We start from the raw sequence: 14,753 nt of genomic DNA, 5'->3' as shown, positions 1-14,753 counted from the left end.
AGGAGAAGTGCCGAGGAAAGCATTAAAACTATGAAAAAGTTGCTGAGAAGTATGGTTAGATGCCTCGGTCAAGACAACAGAAGCCTAGTGTCAACCAAGCAGGTGTTAGACAATGAAAGATTGCTAGGAAGCACTCACGTCAGGCACATGCCTGGAGTTCTTCCAGCAACACCTCTTGCAACAAACAAGTCATCCCACAGCCTGGAGGGGTCTGAAGAGAAATATGACTGTGGAGGACAGCTTGTCTAAGTACATCTGTGGGCTTTTGCCCTCTGTAATCCAGACATTGGTACCTCTGTGTTGCAGTGAACCATTAAATCAACCTCTGCTTATATAAACACCTGCAAATATTTTGATGATTAACCCTCTTAGCTGAGAGTGACGCTTCACAAAAAGGAATATTAAAAGAAACTCATGAATTCAAGTGAAAAATTATCTGAAAAGGGCAAAGTCAGCTAATAAAAAGGTCCAGACAATGTCTAGACAAGTGAGTGGCCACAAGAAATGGCTGCCTCAAATCAAGACTCACAAATCAGCATTGAAACAAATACAGAAATATCAGGTGAATAATCGCCATCATTTTTGTTTAAGTGGCCCATAATTAAGCAGTGGACAGTACAAGGCTGAAAAGTCAGCAAACCGCTCACAAATTCTATTGGTGAACTAGGTTGTACAGCGCCTCGCACAACGGGGTCCAGGTCCATGATGAGGGGTACCTCCTATGTAGTATGTTAATATTGCTACTACTGCTCATAATAATAGGTAGGAAATAAACTACTTCTGCCCTGGAAACTGCCACATGGCACCTAGATGAGGTTACAGGGCAGGTACTAACTTATAATAAGGCTCTACCACTAGAAACCCCATTAGTGCAACACCTCCAGCCTAAGCAGCCGTTGCAGAAGAGTGTGGAGAACAGTGCCACCCTAATCTGTGACGCTACGGGAGTGATAAGAGTCTCAGAGACGAGTAGATCTCTGTCACTGCCAGAAGGTCAATCTTCCTGATGATGGACCATATCAGATCTGTTAACCACAGACTGCATTCTGGAGTAAAACCATCCATGCTCAGATGACTGAGGAAGGGAAATACAGTCAACAGGAGTTATGGAAATGAAATTAGCCAAACAGAGAGCAGAGGAAGAAAAGTCCAACTGGCAGATGACACAGGAGGACCCCCCCAGCAGTGACCTGCTACCCCCAATGATGAGTCCTGGGAGCAAAAACAAAACTTAGCACCACCAAGTAATTAATAAGACACAAACATAACTGTAAAAGCAGCAGCACAACCTATCCTCCCAGTTAAACAACGTACTTAGCTAAATAGCAGCAATAAGGGCTCCGATGGAAAAAAGAGACAATGCAGCATGGAATACAGGAACGCTCCACTCCGAGGCAACGTCTGGTTTTCAGTGAGGGTCTAGCTCTACCCTGTTTCACAGCTGTTTTGACCGAGGTGCAAGCGGCCGTGCCTTGTCTGAGGTCATGCAGTGATCCTGGGGACTCTGCAACCAAGGAATCTCTTGTTTTCCAGGCCTCGGATAAAACTGCTAAACCACACTCCCACATCCCCCCCATGCCTCTTCCCCCCACATTTTCTTTCTAGGATTGTGGTGTTCCCTGTTTAACATGTGCTTGTTGAGCTCTTCTGAAGACAGAAAATTGATGTAGGAGGTGTGGGGGAGGGGACTACCCTTCTCATCTTCTGAAAGATCTAGAGCTCATCTGGTGTTTCCATGCTTGGTAACACCTAATCAGTACAAAAGTTACTTCCCTTTCCCACGTGGGAAGGAAGGTGATGGTATGTCTGGGCTATCTCTGCTTTCCACTGGGAGGAAGGGCTAACTCCAGACTCTCACCCTGAATCAGCCGGGACTGTAGCTCAGTTATACATGCCTACACTTGCCACAGTCCAGCCCTCCCTATGGTTTCCTTTTGTCCAGTGTTATTGCAACAGCATTTCTTACTGCACTCTATTCCGACTTTAGGAGTAGTAGCCCTGTCTAAATGGACACGGGCTGCTGTCACCCACGTTGTAGATCGATAAAAGATGTCCATCTCCAGAGCTGCCACTGACGCTTTGTACAAGGCCTTCTCTCCCTCCCTCCCCCACTCTCCACCACCACCATGGCAAAGATTTGAATAACAATAGTGCTTTAAAATCTGCATTTGATCATTGTGTGCAGCTTTCATGGCGCCAGCACACACTTCAGGGACACCTTAAATTCTAAAGTTAGCATTTAAACAAAAGTGGTGTAAATGGGTCCAGTACTGAGAGCTGAGACCCAAGAAAACACAATTGTTGGAATTAATGCTAATACGGGAGACCATCAAACACTCATTTAACCACACATTCCTTTATTAAGTCCAAAGGCCAAATGGTAGTTTATACAATTGCTCTAAACATGTCCAACAGCCTAAAGAATAAGCAATTACAACACCCAATACAGTAACAAAAAGTATTTCACAAGCATGTGATCAGCATACTTATAAACAGGCCAGACCTAGGGAAAACTGTCTATTCCTGGCATGCTCCAGCATGACAAAGAACCCTCACAGTTCATAACTTTTTAAATCCCCTTCAACAAACAAACAATGTCCTAGGTAATTAATACTCTCACTAACAACCAGTTTGAGACAGTTTGCCCTTATTTCCAGTCTTAATCCAGATAAGATTTACAATCTCCCTTTTCCCCAAGGTGTCTCCTCTTTCTCTCTTCCCACCCTTCCCGCTGACCAATAGATTTTTTTGTTGCAGCGGGGTTCCCATCGGTCTTCCTTTCTAAGGTAACACTGGTATCCATGTTGGCTCCTTCTAAGACAGACTTTTTTGCTTTATTTAAAACCATCAGCAGCACCCCTATTGGTCAGAGGCCCTCTTTTTGGAAACTTCCCCTTATCTCATTAGTTATTTTTTTTGAACCAGACATCCTCCCTATTTCATTTCTTTTACCTTATAACTTGTTTCTTTCAAGGCCTTCCTTTTACTTGCCAGCCAGGGCCTTTCTTTACAACGCACCTATTTCCTTAAGCAAACTTAAGCTAACTCTGATTCCCTAATTTTGTATTTACTCTACAACAATGGTCAAAAAAAACAAACAAACTCAACACCAGAAAAAGAAGAGCAGTTAAAAATAGGCTGAGATTAAATGGACCAGAGGGACAATCCTTTTGCTGATTGCTAGAGACAGACAGCCACCAAGAGGAACCTGATTGACATACTCAGGAAGGGTGCTCCCTAGATGAGCCTCTGAATTCAGAAGGCCTTGCTTCTACATAGAGCCAGCTAGAATCTCAGACAAAAATCAAGGACAACGTGGTTGATTTGTAAATGCCTTGGAGAGAAAAGGTGTGAGGCAGTCACTCAGGCCTAGCTCATTGTAGGCTTTCTATGTTGTCAGCAGGAGAATTGTAGGAGGAGTGTGATAATTTTGCACAGCAAGAGCCAAAAGGATTTAAGAGCAATTGTATTAAAATTCCCCCAAAAGCTACCAGAATAAAAGATTATTAAAATATGGGTCTCAGGACTGTTTTTTTTATTCTAACCCTCTTCCCATTTCCCTTTATGTCATGCCTCCTTCCAGTCAGTGCAACTTGCTGCATCTGAAAAGCAGAGCCCAGACCAGTTGTCTCCATCTCATCTAATACAGATTTTACATTGAGAATAAACTTGACAATGGAAAACAGCAACAAAGGAAGACTGAATAATAGCAGAAGATTAAGTCTTAGATACTACAGTGGTGGACGCTGTAGGAAACCCAGAAGGTACCTGAAGTAGATAAGATTAGCTCATCAGGGTCTGGATGTGATTATTTAATAATTAGAAACAAAAAGGGATTTTTGTTAGACCAATTCCTATAGAGAAAGAAGTAAAATACAGAAGCCACTTTATTAACCAGATATTATGTTCTTCCACTACCTTCACATACGTCTGGTAAAATACACTGTAAATCTGAGCACTAGTATTAAATAGCTTGGTGTCAGACTTCTGTGAAGCTTGTTATATTATCACGAGGAGTCCGGTGGCACCTGAAAGACCAACAGATTTATTGGGCATAAGCTTTCGTGGGTAAAAAACCTACTTCTTCAGATGTATCTGAAGAAGTGGGTTTTTGACCCATGAAATCTTTAAGGTGCCGCCAGACTCCTCGTTGTTTTTGTGGATACAGACTTAACACAGCTACCCCACTGATACTTGTTATAGTATGACCATTTGGGACCATTTCTCTCAATAATAAGGTAATCCTATGGCCCCCAGGATAGAGGTATTGGAGTCTGCTTGTATATTAATCACATGGAAAAGGTATAATTTAAAAACCAAGATCTAGCTCAAAAACTAAGCTAGCTAGAAATGTTTCAGAGTAACAGCCGTGTTAGTCTGTATTCGCAAAAAGAAAAGGAGTACTTGTGGCACCTTAGAGACTAACCAATTTATTTGAGCATAAGCTTTCGTGAGCTACAGCTGTACTCCTTTTCTTCTAGCTAGAAATGTTCTCCCTGATTTGGGTATACTGTGTATTACGGGTTTATGTGTGATGAGAAAGATAAAGAAATTGTCTCATAACTTCTAATAGAATTCAAAATTAGTAGCAAACCTGAAGGTGAAGGACTGTGAGGATTCTAAGATTAAAATGATACTCTGTTAATCAAAGTACTACATTAAAGACCTCTCCATCCCTTCCTACAAATGTTAATTTCACAGTAGGGCATGGAAGAGGGGGGTTAACAGCAGAGCAGTTTATGTGTGGATTTGTTTGGAGAGGGAGGAGACCAGAACAGATTGCCAAAGCACAATTACTCTAAATGAACTAAGCACAGACCACACCTGTGTCTGGGACCTAGTGCTTGCAATCCAGCCCTGATTGGCTCTCCAGAGACTTCCCAGAGGTAAAGTGTCAATTAGTGTAATGACCCTGGACTTTGTCCACTCTGTTCTTTCATTCTGAGCATGGAATAACTTCATGTACACAGGGGGATCTCTTTTAGCAAACTCCTCTCAACAACACCTGCTCAACCCTTGCTCACGTTCTCTCTTCTTTCACTGCTATTCCTAGCTCTTCCCTTCAGCAGGATTGTTGAGCTAGAATACAAATCCAGTGTGCCCTGGAGGCAGAGAGGTCTGAACCTTCACTCAGATGGTAACATTCAAACACCTGGCTTGAAAATATCATTTTTATAGAAAATGCTGCAGACTCTGCACTTGGGGCCTGATCCTGCATTCCCATTGAAGACAGTGGGGTGACTCGTAAGAGTAAGAGGTACATAGCTAGGAACCTCTCTTACTCTTACGAGTCACCCATTGTCTTCAGTGGGAATGCAGGATCAAGCCCCTAATCAAACTCGCACTAATCAAACTCACACTCCTATTACAAACGCCTTCTCCAAACATGCTTCTGCCATGAGGCTGTGGGCAATGAAAACCCACTAAATACAGTCACCAAATACTGCTCTGTGAAAGCACGGCACGTGAGCGTGGGATCCTCAGCCAGCATATTGTAGATATGAGCAGATCAGCCTGCGGGTCTGAGTAAGTTGTGAACTCCGTGGGGCAGAGACTCCATCTTCCTCTGTTTTTTGGGCCAGCCACACTGGCACTCAAATAACAACCACAAAGGAGCGAATGATGATTTCACGGCATGACTCCAATTTAAAGTGAACAGTAGTCACATGGCCAGTGCACTGCCCCGGTATACCCCCACACACTTGGAACGGGACTAGATGAGAAACAGGGGTTGTGTTTTAAAAACATGTTATAGCTAACACATTTTAGGGCCAGACTGAGAGAACCTTACATTGACTAGTACTCTGGCCTGTACACCCTGAGGAGTCCCACTGAAGTCAGACTTAGAGTACTTCAGGTGAGTAAGGCTGTCACAATTCAGCATGTTTTAAAACACTTGTGTAGGCTCAGTGTAACTTTTAAGAATATGTCTATACAGTACTTAGCTTGTATTCACTAATTTAATTAACTAATTCACTTTTAGGTCATATGTTTTCAAACACAGCCTAGACATGGCCCTGAAGTTTTAGACTGCACTTGCTTTACAGATGTGAAACTATTTTCTGAGCTAGGCTGCTTCAAACAGACCATGCTTCTGGAAATTGTTCAGTCTGTGCCAAATACTGAAAGGATCTAACTGTTGAGGTACTACAGTGATGGATGGTTTGAATACCCCAAGATAGGTAGATAAAAGGATCGGGGTGTTTCTGTTCAGATCAGTCGAGGAAACTGGAATGGGTTCACAGGAACTGATGTTGGGCCTAGATTTCCTCTGGTAACTGAACTAGTGAGGAACACACAAACAATGTCCTGCATGTGCAGATTAGAGCAAGGAGATGCTGTAAATGACACTAGCCTTCTCGATTCTATTCGGCACCATGCACACGGATAACAGATGGCTGGTGAGACGTAGAGCTGTGGGCAAACCCAGTGGCTGTGATTATGATGAAAAGGAGGGTTTCACCATCTACCGCCTTGACATGTATGGAGCAAAAAGCAGCAAAATCACAGCAACACATTGTTACCTGTCAGCCAGGCCACATCTCGGTTTTCCAGCTAATTTTGAACCCTGTGTACCAAAAGCACTTTTGGTGGGTGAAGCATATAACCCTTAGGTATTTTACAAAGAAGATGTGAAGCTTAAAGTTCCATTTATAAATTGTTTATAAAAGGTTAATAAATGCTGAATAGGGGTTAAATGTGTTACAGACATAAGTAGTATGTGTGTTTAGATCATTATAACCACATCAGTAAAAAGTCTGGTGGTTTTGAGCAACCTATTGATCCGTTGGACTCTAACAATTAATTAACCATTTATTAACCCTTTTATAAATGGCACCTTACTACAAAGTGTGATCAAATAAGGTTTTCAAAGCGCTTTGAGGTCAATAGATGAAAGGTGCAATAGAAGGACAAAGCACTATTGCTATTCGAATGTATTTTCATGTGAAGTACACAAGCTATCTTGGTTTCTGATCTGCCAATCACAGTAGCATTTAGGCTTGAGATGCGTTCTCTCTTTTCAATTTTGCAGCATAGTTTCATTTCCTCCTTTAAAGAACTATCCAATTTCAATAGGCTCCAGTGCCCAATTTATTGGGTAAGTCATTGTACATCTCCTCTCTTACTACATCCACAGCCTTTGTGAGCTTCCCTTTGTGTTGTCTCCTGCCAGCGCACCGGCTCTTCTTTGTGGTCTCTTCCTGTATGTCAACATAGATTAGCTTTTAAGGCCTAACAACCTCCGCTGAATAACTTTTTTTAACAAATGGTCATCCTGGAAGTCCTGTGTGTTGAATGTGACCAGAGAACCTCCAGATACAATGTGGCCATTGTGCCATTCGGGTGCAATGCTGTCTCAACTCACTGGCCATGTGGCTGCTGCTTTGAATGCTCCTATCAAGAGTGGTAGCCAGAGATGGTCTTTGGGACTGGCAAAACGTTTGGTCGACCCCCAGTTTTCAGAATAGCCTCAGGTGTAAGACAGAACTGTAGAATCTTCTGCAATTGGAGAAAAAAGGAGATAGAGTGTGATGGAATGGGAACTTCACAAGAATAATCTCTCCTGGTGGTCCAACCAAATCATACAGCTGGACCTGGTGATAGTCTCTACATTTGTTCTCTAATCCAGGATACAGCTAGCTAGGTGTGAGAGAGACAGATTAGCTTGCTTGAGCTTGTCATTCCCAATTCCCTTTCGTTCCCTATCAGCATAGCTCAGACCCATCCCCACACTCAGCTTCTCTCTGGAAGGCTGCCGAGGAGATGTGATATTTATAGGGTTTACTGGAAACAGTTGGCACATTGCTGGGCTTCAAAATACGATTGTTTTTCAGAGAAGGAAATTAGCTGGAGTGTGGGGCTGGTGGCCAGCTCCGGCTGTTAGCAAAGAGAGCCGGGGGTCAGGGCCACGTTGCATTGTTTCCCTTTTATCTCCAGAAGCAATTTGCCGTTCTCTGTTTCTTAAGTGACTCTTAATATGGGCAAAATAAGATCATTGGGTATTATCCTCCATTTTAGAAGTATTACCACAGTGAAATAGAGTGTAAACCACTTAAACAATACCTACTGAAGTAATCATTCTGATTAACAGGAGATAGGTTCACAGTTCTTTGCATGGGGGCTTTAGGCGGCCAACTCCCCATTAAGGTCAATGGGAGAAGCTCGACTAGTGTCCTGTGTATGAATGTGACTGGTTGGTGCCAGCCAGCAACAATAACGTTGCTGAGAACATTCTTGTGGTTTAAACATGGGCTGGGGAGTTGGGAACTCTGGGTTCTGTCTCTGGCTCTGTTCCGTGAGTTCTCTCTTGGGTTTCCCCATTTGTGGAGTGGGGTTCATGATATTTGCCCACCTCACTGGGGATTGTGAGACTGAATTAGTCAATGTTGGTAAATAAAATACAAAATCCTTGGGTCGGAGCGCAACAAAGTCGCAAAGTACTGCAAAGGAAAAGTGGGTGGGGTGTTCCAAACCACCAAGGCCCCCAATTCCGATTTGAAATTCAATGAAATTCAATCCTGCGCCCTCCAATGCTTCTGGAAATCCTACCCAACTTACTCATTTACTTATTTCAATGTGTTACCAGTGTTCGTATAGTGCTCTAGGCACCGTCCCAGAGCATCCGTACCAGGCATCAGTTTCCCAATGGATTTTAGCAATTGCCCTAAGTCCCATGCGCTGTACAAACTCATGTCCCCTAAACATACCATACATCAAACCAGACACCAGGGTAGTGTCTAACTAATAACTCCTGTTGCTTTTCATATTGTTCTAGTTTTTCCAGCTCTGAGTATCAGGAAGTTATGGAACAAATATTCCCCCAAGTTCAGCTGCACAAGAAGACCATGGTGCCAGGGGAGCCACAGCTAAACATGTGTGACAAGGCCGTCATGGTAAGGGATTAAAACATAAATCAATTTGAGCATCCTTGTCTTATAATGTATTTTGTAAAGCTTAAAAGTCTCAGCTAACACTGAGGCGGGCTAGAGAAGAAAAGTCATTCAGGCCTTTCGAAGGGCTATCTGGCTACTGCATTGAAGATACAGCCATTGGTTATCTGTGGAATGCCGTAGTACAAAGTGAGCGGCCTTAGGCCTGGATAGTCAACCAGCACACTGTGATAAACTCTGTGACTTCCTTCCTTATAGATAGCACAGTATCCACTGCTCTGGCGCCTTCGCCTCCGTCCTAATCCCCTGTACACATCGCAGAAATCCAGCTGCATTGTGAGCAATGGTATCGGCACCTGGGCTCTCGTAGTTCTCCGTGGGTTTGGGTATCTTGGGTCCACCTCCCCAAGCCCTCCCACAACTGTTTTTCCAAAGTCTTCATGATCTTAAACACAGCAAATGGAGAGGAGTGCTGATTTTCTGTTCAGGTGGTATTTGAAACTGCATGTTTGATAGCTGTGCTTTGGCATTTCAGTCGAAAAGTCCCTGATGTCTACTGAGCTCCTTCTGAACTTGGTGATTTGGGACATTGAGAAGGGCACAGAGCAGTGTGCAAGATCTGAAGCCTGTAAACCCCAAAGAGGGAGAAGTATTTAGTGTAGTCCAAGATGTGTGTCTAGGATACTGGGATGAAACTGAAAAAACGGAAAACGTTGTAGGTTGAATAGCAGGAAAAATCCTCCTGACCATGAAATAATCTTTCAGGGCAAATTCCAACGGCTACAGTATATAACATAGGGAACAGTCTTGCATTAGTAGAGAGATGGATAGTGTCCCCTTGTAAGTTTTTACCATCTCTAATTTCTAGGGTTTTTATTTCTTGGATGTTGTGCAGGGGGAAGCAATTGAATCAGTCCTCCTGTGCTGCGTTTGTTCACGTTTGCTTTAATAACTGTCATCACTCAACAATGGTATTATATTGCCTGCTTTGATAAATGGATTGAAAGGTTCTCTTAATTTCTGCATGTATCTACTGGTGGGTCCCCATATCTGTTCTTAGTGCCAAGCCCATTTACTTGGGTTGTGCACTGAAGAGCCCTTGGGGGACTGGGAAGAGGAATCTTTCCTGTTTGGCTATGGAATAAAGCTGGTCAACCACTTCGTAGCTGTTACTCCAGTCTCAGGACAGGAATAGGCACTGCAACTTCAGCACCTCTGCACCACTGATGTGGCAAATCCTCCACTCTCTTGTGCTCCCCGTCACTAGTGCGCAGGGAACCCCTGTCGCGCTGCTCTCTCAATGTGCTGGTTTGGAGAAACTGCCCCTATGCCTGGACTCACTCCAGGTTTGTTGGAGGTGGGACTTGGCACATGAAGGGATCTCAGGACGTGGTGTTTAAAGAATGGATCTATGAAAGCTGAATGGATTTAAATCTTTGAGTCTAAAGCAGATGTAATCCAGGTTTTCAAAAGGATGAAAATTCCCTTTGTTTGTTTGGATCTTTATTGCTTCAGCAGAATGTTTAGCCTGTGACATTTCCAGTGGGTTTCCCGTGTTCTTATGTATTTTGAAAGTGAGAAACATATTTAGAAAACAGAATTAATTGTTCTTAAATTGTCTGGAGCCCTTCGTTTCAGGAGACGGGCTGGTATGAAATCTCTCTGCCTTCCCGTTCGCAGCCTGCAGAGGTTGCTGGCACGTCACTGCCATCTGCTGTTAGTTACATGGAATGTAAACCTGCTCCAGCGTTTTTTGTAGCATTAATCTTTTCCCTGAAGGAATCTGATACTAAACAAATGCAAATGACTAGATTAAATAAATTATATATATATATATATATCTATATGACAGTAGGTCAGAGCAGACTTGACCTTTAATAACTGACAAGAAGAGTTTCCCATGGATGTATGGGTACTGAGAGAGAGGAAAGAGAGATCAGCATTTACAAGGCTACTGTTTCATAAGAGGGAAAGCAGAGGATTTCTGGAGACAGAACAGGAATTGTAACTTTTCATTCATTTTACTGCAATCCCACATTTCATTTTGTTTTTCATCATTTAAATACTCACACACACTCCCACTCGCCCATGGGTCTGCTGGGTTTCCTCACTGACCATGTTTATCCTCTGCCGCCTGCACACTGGGACAAGATCATTCAAGAAGCAAGAAAACAAGGGAGGCAAATAGCCTTGGTTCACATGCTTTGGCGTGGTCATTATCTAAGCGTCTCCTAATCCATCAATTCATAGTCTAATCCCCCAAAATGCTCATTAAAATGCAAATATTCTTCTCTCTTTCACCCTCAGCCTTCAGAGGCTGCTGTCTTGTACTTGGTTCCTTAAGAAATTTTACAAAATACCTTACTGCTAATAATTACAGCCTCTTTCAGGATCAGGGGCAATTTGAGGGGTTTCACCAAACATGTAGATTTGCTCCCTCATCATGTTACTGGAGAGAGGGGTCACCACAACAGACTGCAGATCTCAGAGGGGAGGCTAATGCAGGTGTCTGTTACTGAAAATGTGGAAGGCAGTTTCATAACCATCTGCTCAAAAGGGATTTGTGGGCTTGCCTGAGGACTGTAGGGATGAAATTCCAAAGGTGTAGATAGACAGACCCTGCTAGCTTCAGTCACGTGTGAAGGTTCCTTTTTCAATGAGAATATCAGAGTGGTCTGTGTACTAAAAATGTAAATGGGTCTGTTGTGGCTCAGGGCTCATTGTCCAGCTCCTCTTCCAGATCTTGACAGTTTAATTCCACAAGGCTGATTTTATATGTTTGTTTGTTTCTTTCTTTTTTAACAGAATTGGGCTCCTCCAGGCTGTGAGAAGCTAGGAAAGTGTTTGGAACCTCCCAAGTCCAATCCAAAGAAATGCTTTTGGCCGCACTAATATTCCAACACGCAGGGTCTGCTCGAAAGCCGTAAACAGCTGAGGTCATGGTTCACAATGCACATGGACACTTGTGTTTACGTCATGGAAGGGAGTGATGTAAGATAACATCACATACTCTTCAGAAAGGACCATGGTTACAGCATTACTTCTCAGGGTTATAGCAATTAGCTTTTGTTTAATTCAGTGTTTCTCTTAATGGGTCAAATGAGATGTTGCTGCAATACAGGGTAAATTTTCAGTAATGAATATAATTTTTAAAAGATATAACTAGAGAAGATTTTCAGCCAATCACAACTCTCTCATTCCCTCAGGAATGACATGGCTGTCCAGTCAACTTGCTCCTTTCCCACTCAGGCTGTTCTCGTGGATAACTCTTCATTTAAGTGGCCAAAAGTGGCCTCAAGGGAAGGTCCAAGAAGAAGGTTGCCAAGAACTTTCATACCCTCCAGATAGAATATGCCAGATTTGCTTTGTTTTACTTTCTAGTCACATAGGAATAATGTTTGTAGCTAGCTGCAGTAATTTTCAGTAACTGTTTTTTAAAATTATACTTATATTGTAAGCTCTTTGAGGCATGGCTTTATTTCCCTTTTATCTTTTTAGTGTGTGTACGCAGCACCTAGCACATTGGTCCCTGATCCTTGGTTGGGCAACTTACGTGCTATCACACGACAAACAACACCAACGGGCTCTGTGTCTCCCTGCTGTAAACATTCCCTTCAATAGCCCAATATTAACCAGCAGCTTCCAGGCGGGAGAATGCCCTGTATTTCTCAAGCATGAATCTGCAAACACAGCTGTGGTGAGCATGAGCTAGGTAATGTTTGTAATGCACTTCAAAGATGAAAAGTGTGATGTAAGTGCTAAATTTTCCTACAGTATTACAGGGAGTTCCTTTGGGACCCAGGGATGGCCCTCCGGGGCTTAGTTCATGATCCATTCACTTCAGAAAATCTGGGTTCAGATATGGATTTGGTCATACTTCCAGCCTGCCAAAGGAAGTCACTTTTCAGTCATATGGGCACAGCCAGCTGGAGGCTCAGAAAGGCCCATTTGCATCAGGATCTTTAGTTTTGGCACTGTTCCCAGTTTATGCTCTATGGGGAATTCTTCTCCCGGTGCAAACTGTCCAAGCACTGCACTCAGCATCCTGGGGCCAGCATTCCTGTAAGTGTAGTTCTCAGGAAATGTGAATCCCCAGCAGAATTGCACATGGAAGGCTCTTCCCCTGGCTCTGTATCTGGTACTCATGCGCCTCGCTAGTGCTAGCGGCTTTCTGCTGCACAAAGAAAAGTCCTGTGCAGCTTGTCTGGGCCACTGAAGACCCCACCTCTGTCGCTCCAGAGCACCCATTTGTCTTGATGCAGAGGTGAGTTGCTTCAGGAAGGAAACAATCAAGATACCCCACGCTGCTGCACAGCTCTTCCACTCCTCCCCCCACCAAACCCCACAACTCCAGATAAACGGAGACAACCAGCTTCAGTGCCAACCATTATGCCACCCTTTGCGACCCTGGCTCTACACCTTTTGCCCACACAAGCTCTTCCCCTGCCTCCAAGCCTAAATAACCCAATCCGTCTGTTCCCCAAAGTACTTACCTCCTCTAAACCCCTTCACAGAGGCTGGACAGACCCACAGATATAGGATTGTCAAGAAGGGACACTGGAGTTGGCCTTGGCGCCCTTGGTGTCAGGAATTATAACCAGGAATTATCACCCTCTAGCAGAGCCCTCTTAGTATCTCTCAGATCTGCTCGTCTGTCGGCGTGATTTTTCTGCTGTTCTTCGTCGTATTTACCTTGTGGGTTAGAGTGTTCCTTGCTATCCATCAAAGATCTCAAGGCATCTCTGGTTGAGTCCTAACATATTTTATGTATGTCATCACAGTATGGCTGGTCCAAATGGCCCATTTTGAGTGATACGCTGGATGACCAGAGATGATGGATTGGATCCTGAGTGTAGCCAAAGGAATCATTACAAAACCGGCACCCCCGTTTCAGATCTCTCTCCTCTCTGAGCTTGACTGCCGCTGGGGCCTGTCACCCAGAAATGCTCAGAGCTTTACTATCCACGTTTAATACTCTACACTATCAACAGGCATGGAGATCAGAAGATGTTGGATTCCTTCATTATGATGCTCTGAAAATCACTGTCAACCTAAAATGTAATCATTATGAATGTAACGCTATGAGATCTGTGGACGAAAGGCACCATATAAACAGGGGTCAATGCTTGTTCTTTGAGCTCCAGCCCAAACACACTAAGTTATTGCTCATTCTAAGCATTTATACCATGCTTGTCACAGTAGGATCTGGGTGCCTCTTATCCCATGTATTCCTTACCTTCCTCCCCCTTTTTCTTTCTTTCCCAGCTTATCATCTGTCTCGAAGAACTGCTTTTTCACTCTCTATACTCTCTTTTTCCCTGCTGATACAGGCCCATCAACTTCCTCAGTATTTGATCAGTTACATGTAGCCCTGATTTTCATCACTCTGACAAGTCAGTTGCTTGAGATAACACTCCCACACTCCTGATCTCTGTGATCAGAAACAAAGGAACAGTCAGACACCACAAGCCATCATCCTTAGTATATCTGACTGTTCCTTTACTAACTTTAGACTTTGCTAACTCCAGGTGGGTTGCATCAACTGAAACATTCCAGAGGAGCAGATAATATTGACATTTTCCCTCCTGTCTTTCTGGTTCTCTAAGCATCATAGTGTTGTATTATTGTCTGGAAAAAAAAGGGGGGGGGGAGGGGAGAGAAACCAACTTAGAGAATGTGCAAAAATAAATAAAACTGATGCACAAGCTTGTAAAGCAAAATGGCAGTGCACCCAGCCAGGGCCCCTTAATGGGGGCACAGTAAGAGAAATGTAACAACCTGGGGATCCCATGATGCCTTGTTATGATTACACAGATATCAAGAGTACTGAACTGATTAGGTTTTACAAACAGCCTTAAGTGT

The 14,753-nt window shown here is 43.4% G+C and overlaps 1 protein-coding gene across 1 annotated transcript in view; it reads left to right on the top strand.

Moving 5' to 3' along the window:
* GALNS (galactosamine (N-acetyl)-6-sulfatase) overlaps positions 1-12,357 on the top strand; it is a 64,252-nt gene extending 51,895 nt beyond the window's left edge. The window contains exons 13-14 of the mRNA XM_084644931.1: positions 8,777-8,894; positions 11,697-12,357. Of these exons, the coding sequence (XP_084501057.1) occupies positions 8,777-8,894; positions 11,697-11,783 (205 nt within the window). The 3' untranslated portion in view covers positions 11,784-12,357. The remainder of the gene's footprint in view (positions 1-8,776; positions 8,895-11,696) is intronic.
* Positions 12,358-14,753: the final 2,396 nt, after the last annotated feature.

The sequence above is a fragment of the Lepidochelys olivacea genome (assembly GCF_965140295.1).
Source record: "Lepidochelys olivacea isolate rLepOli2 genome assembly, chromosome: 12".
Classification (NCBI taxonomy): Eukaryota; Metazoa; Chordata; order Testudines; family Cheloniidae; genus Lepidochelys; species Lepidochelys olivacea.
This window is presented reverse-complemented; position numbering and strand designations above follow the sequence as displayed.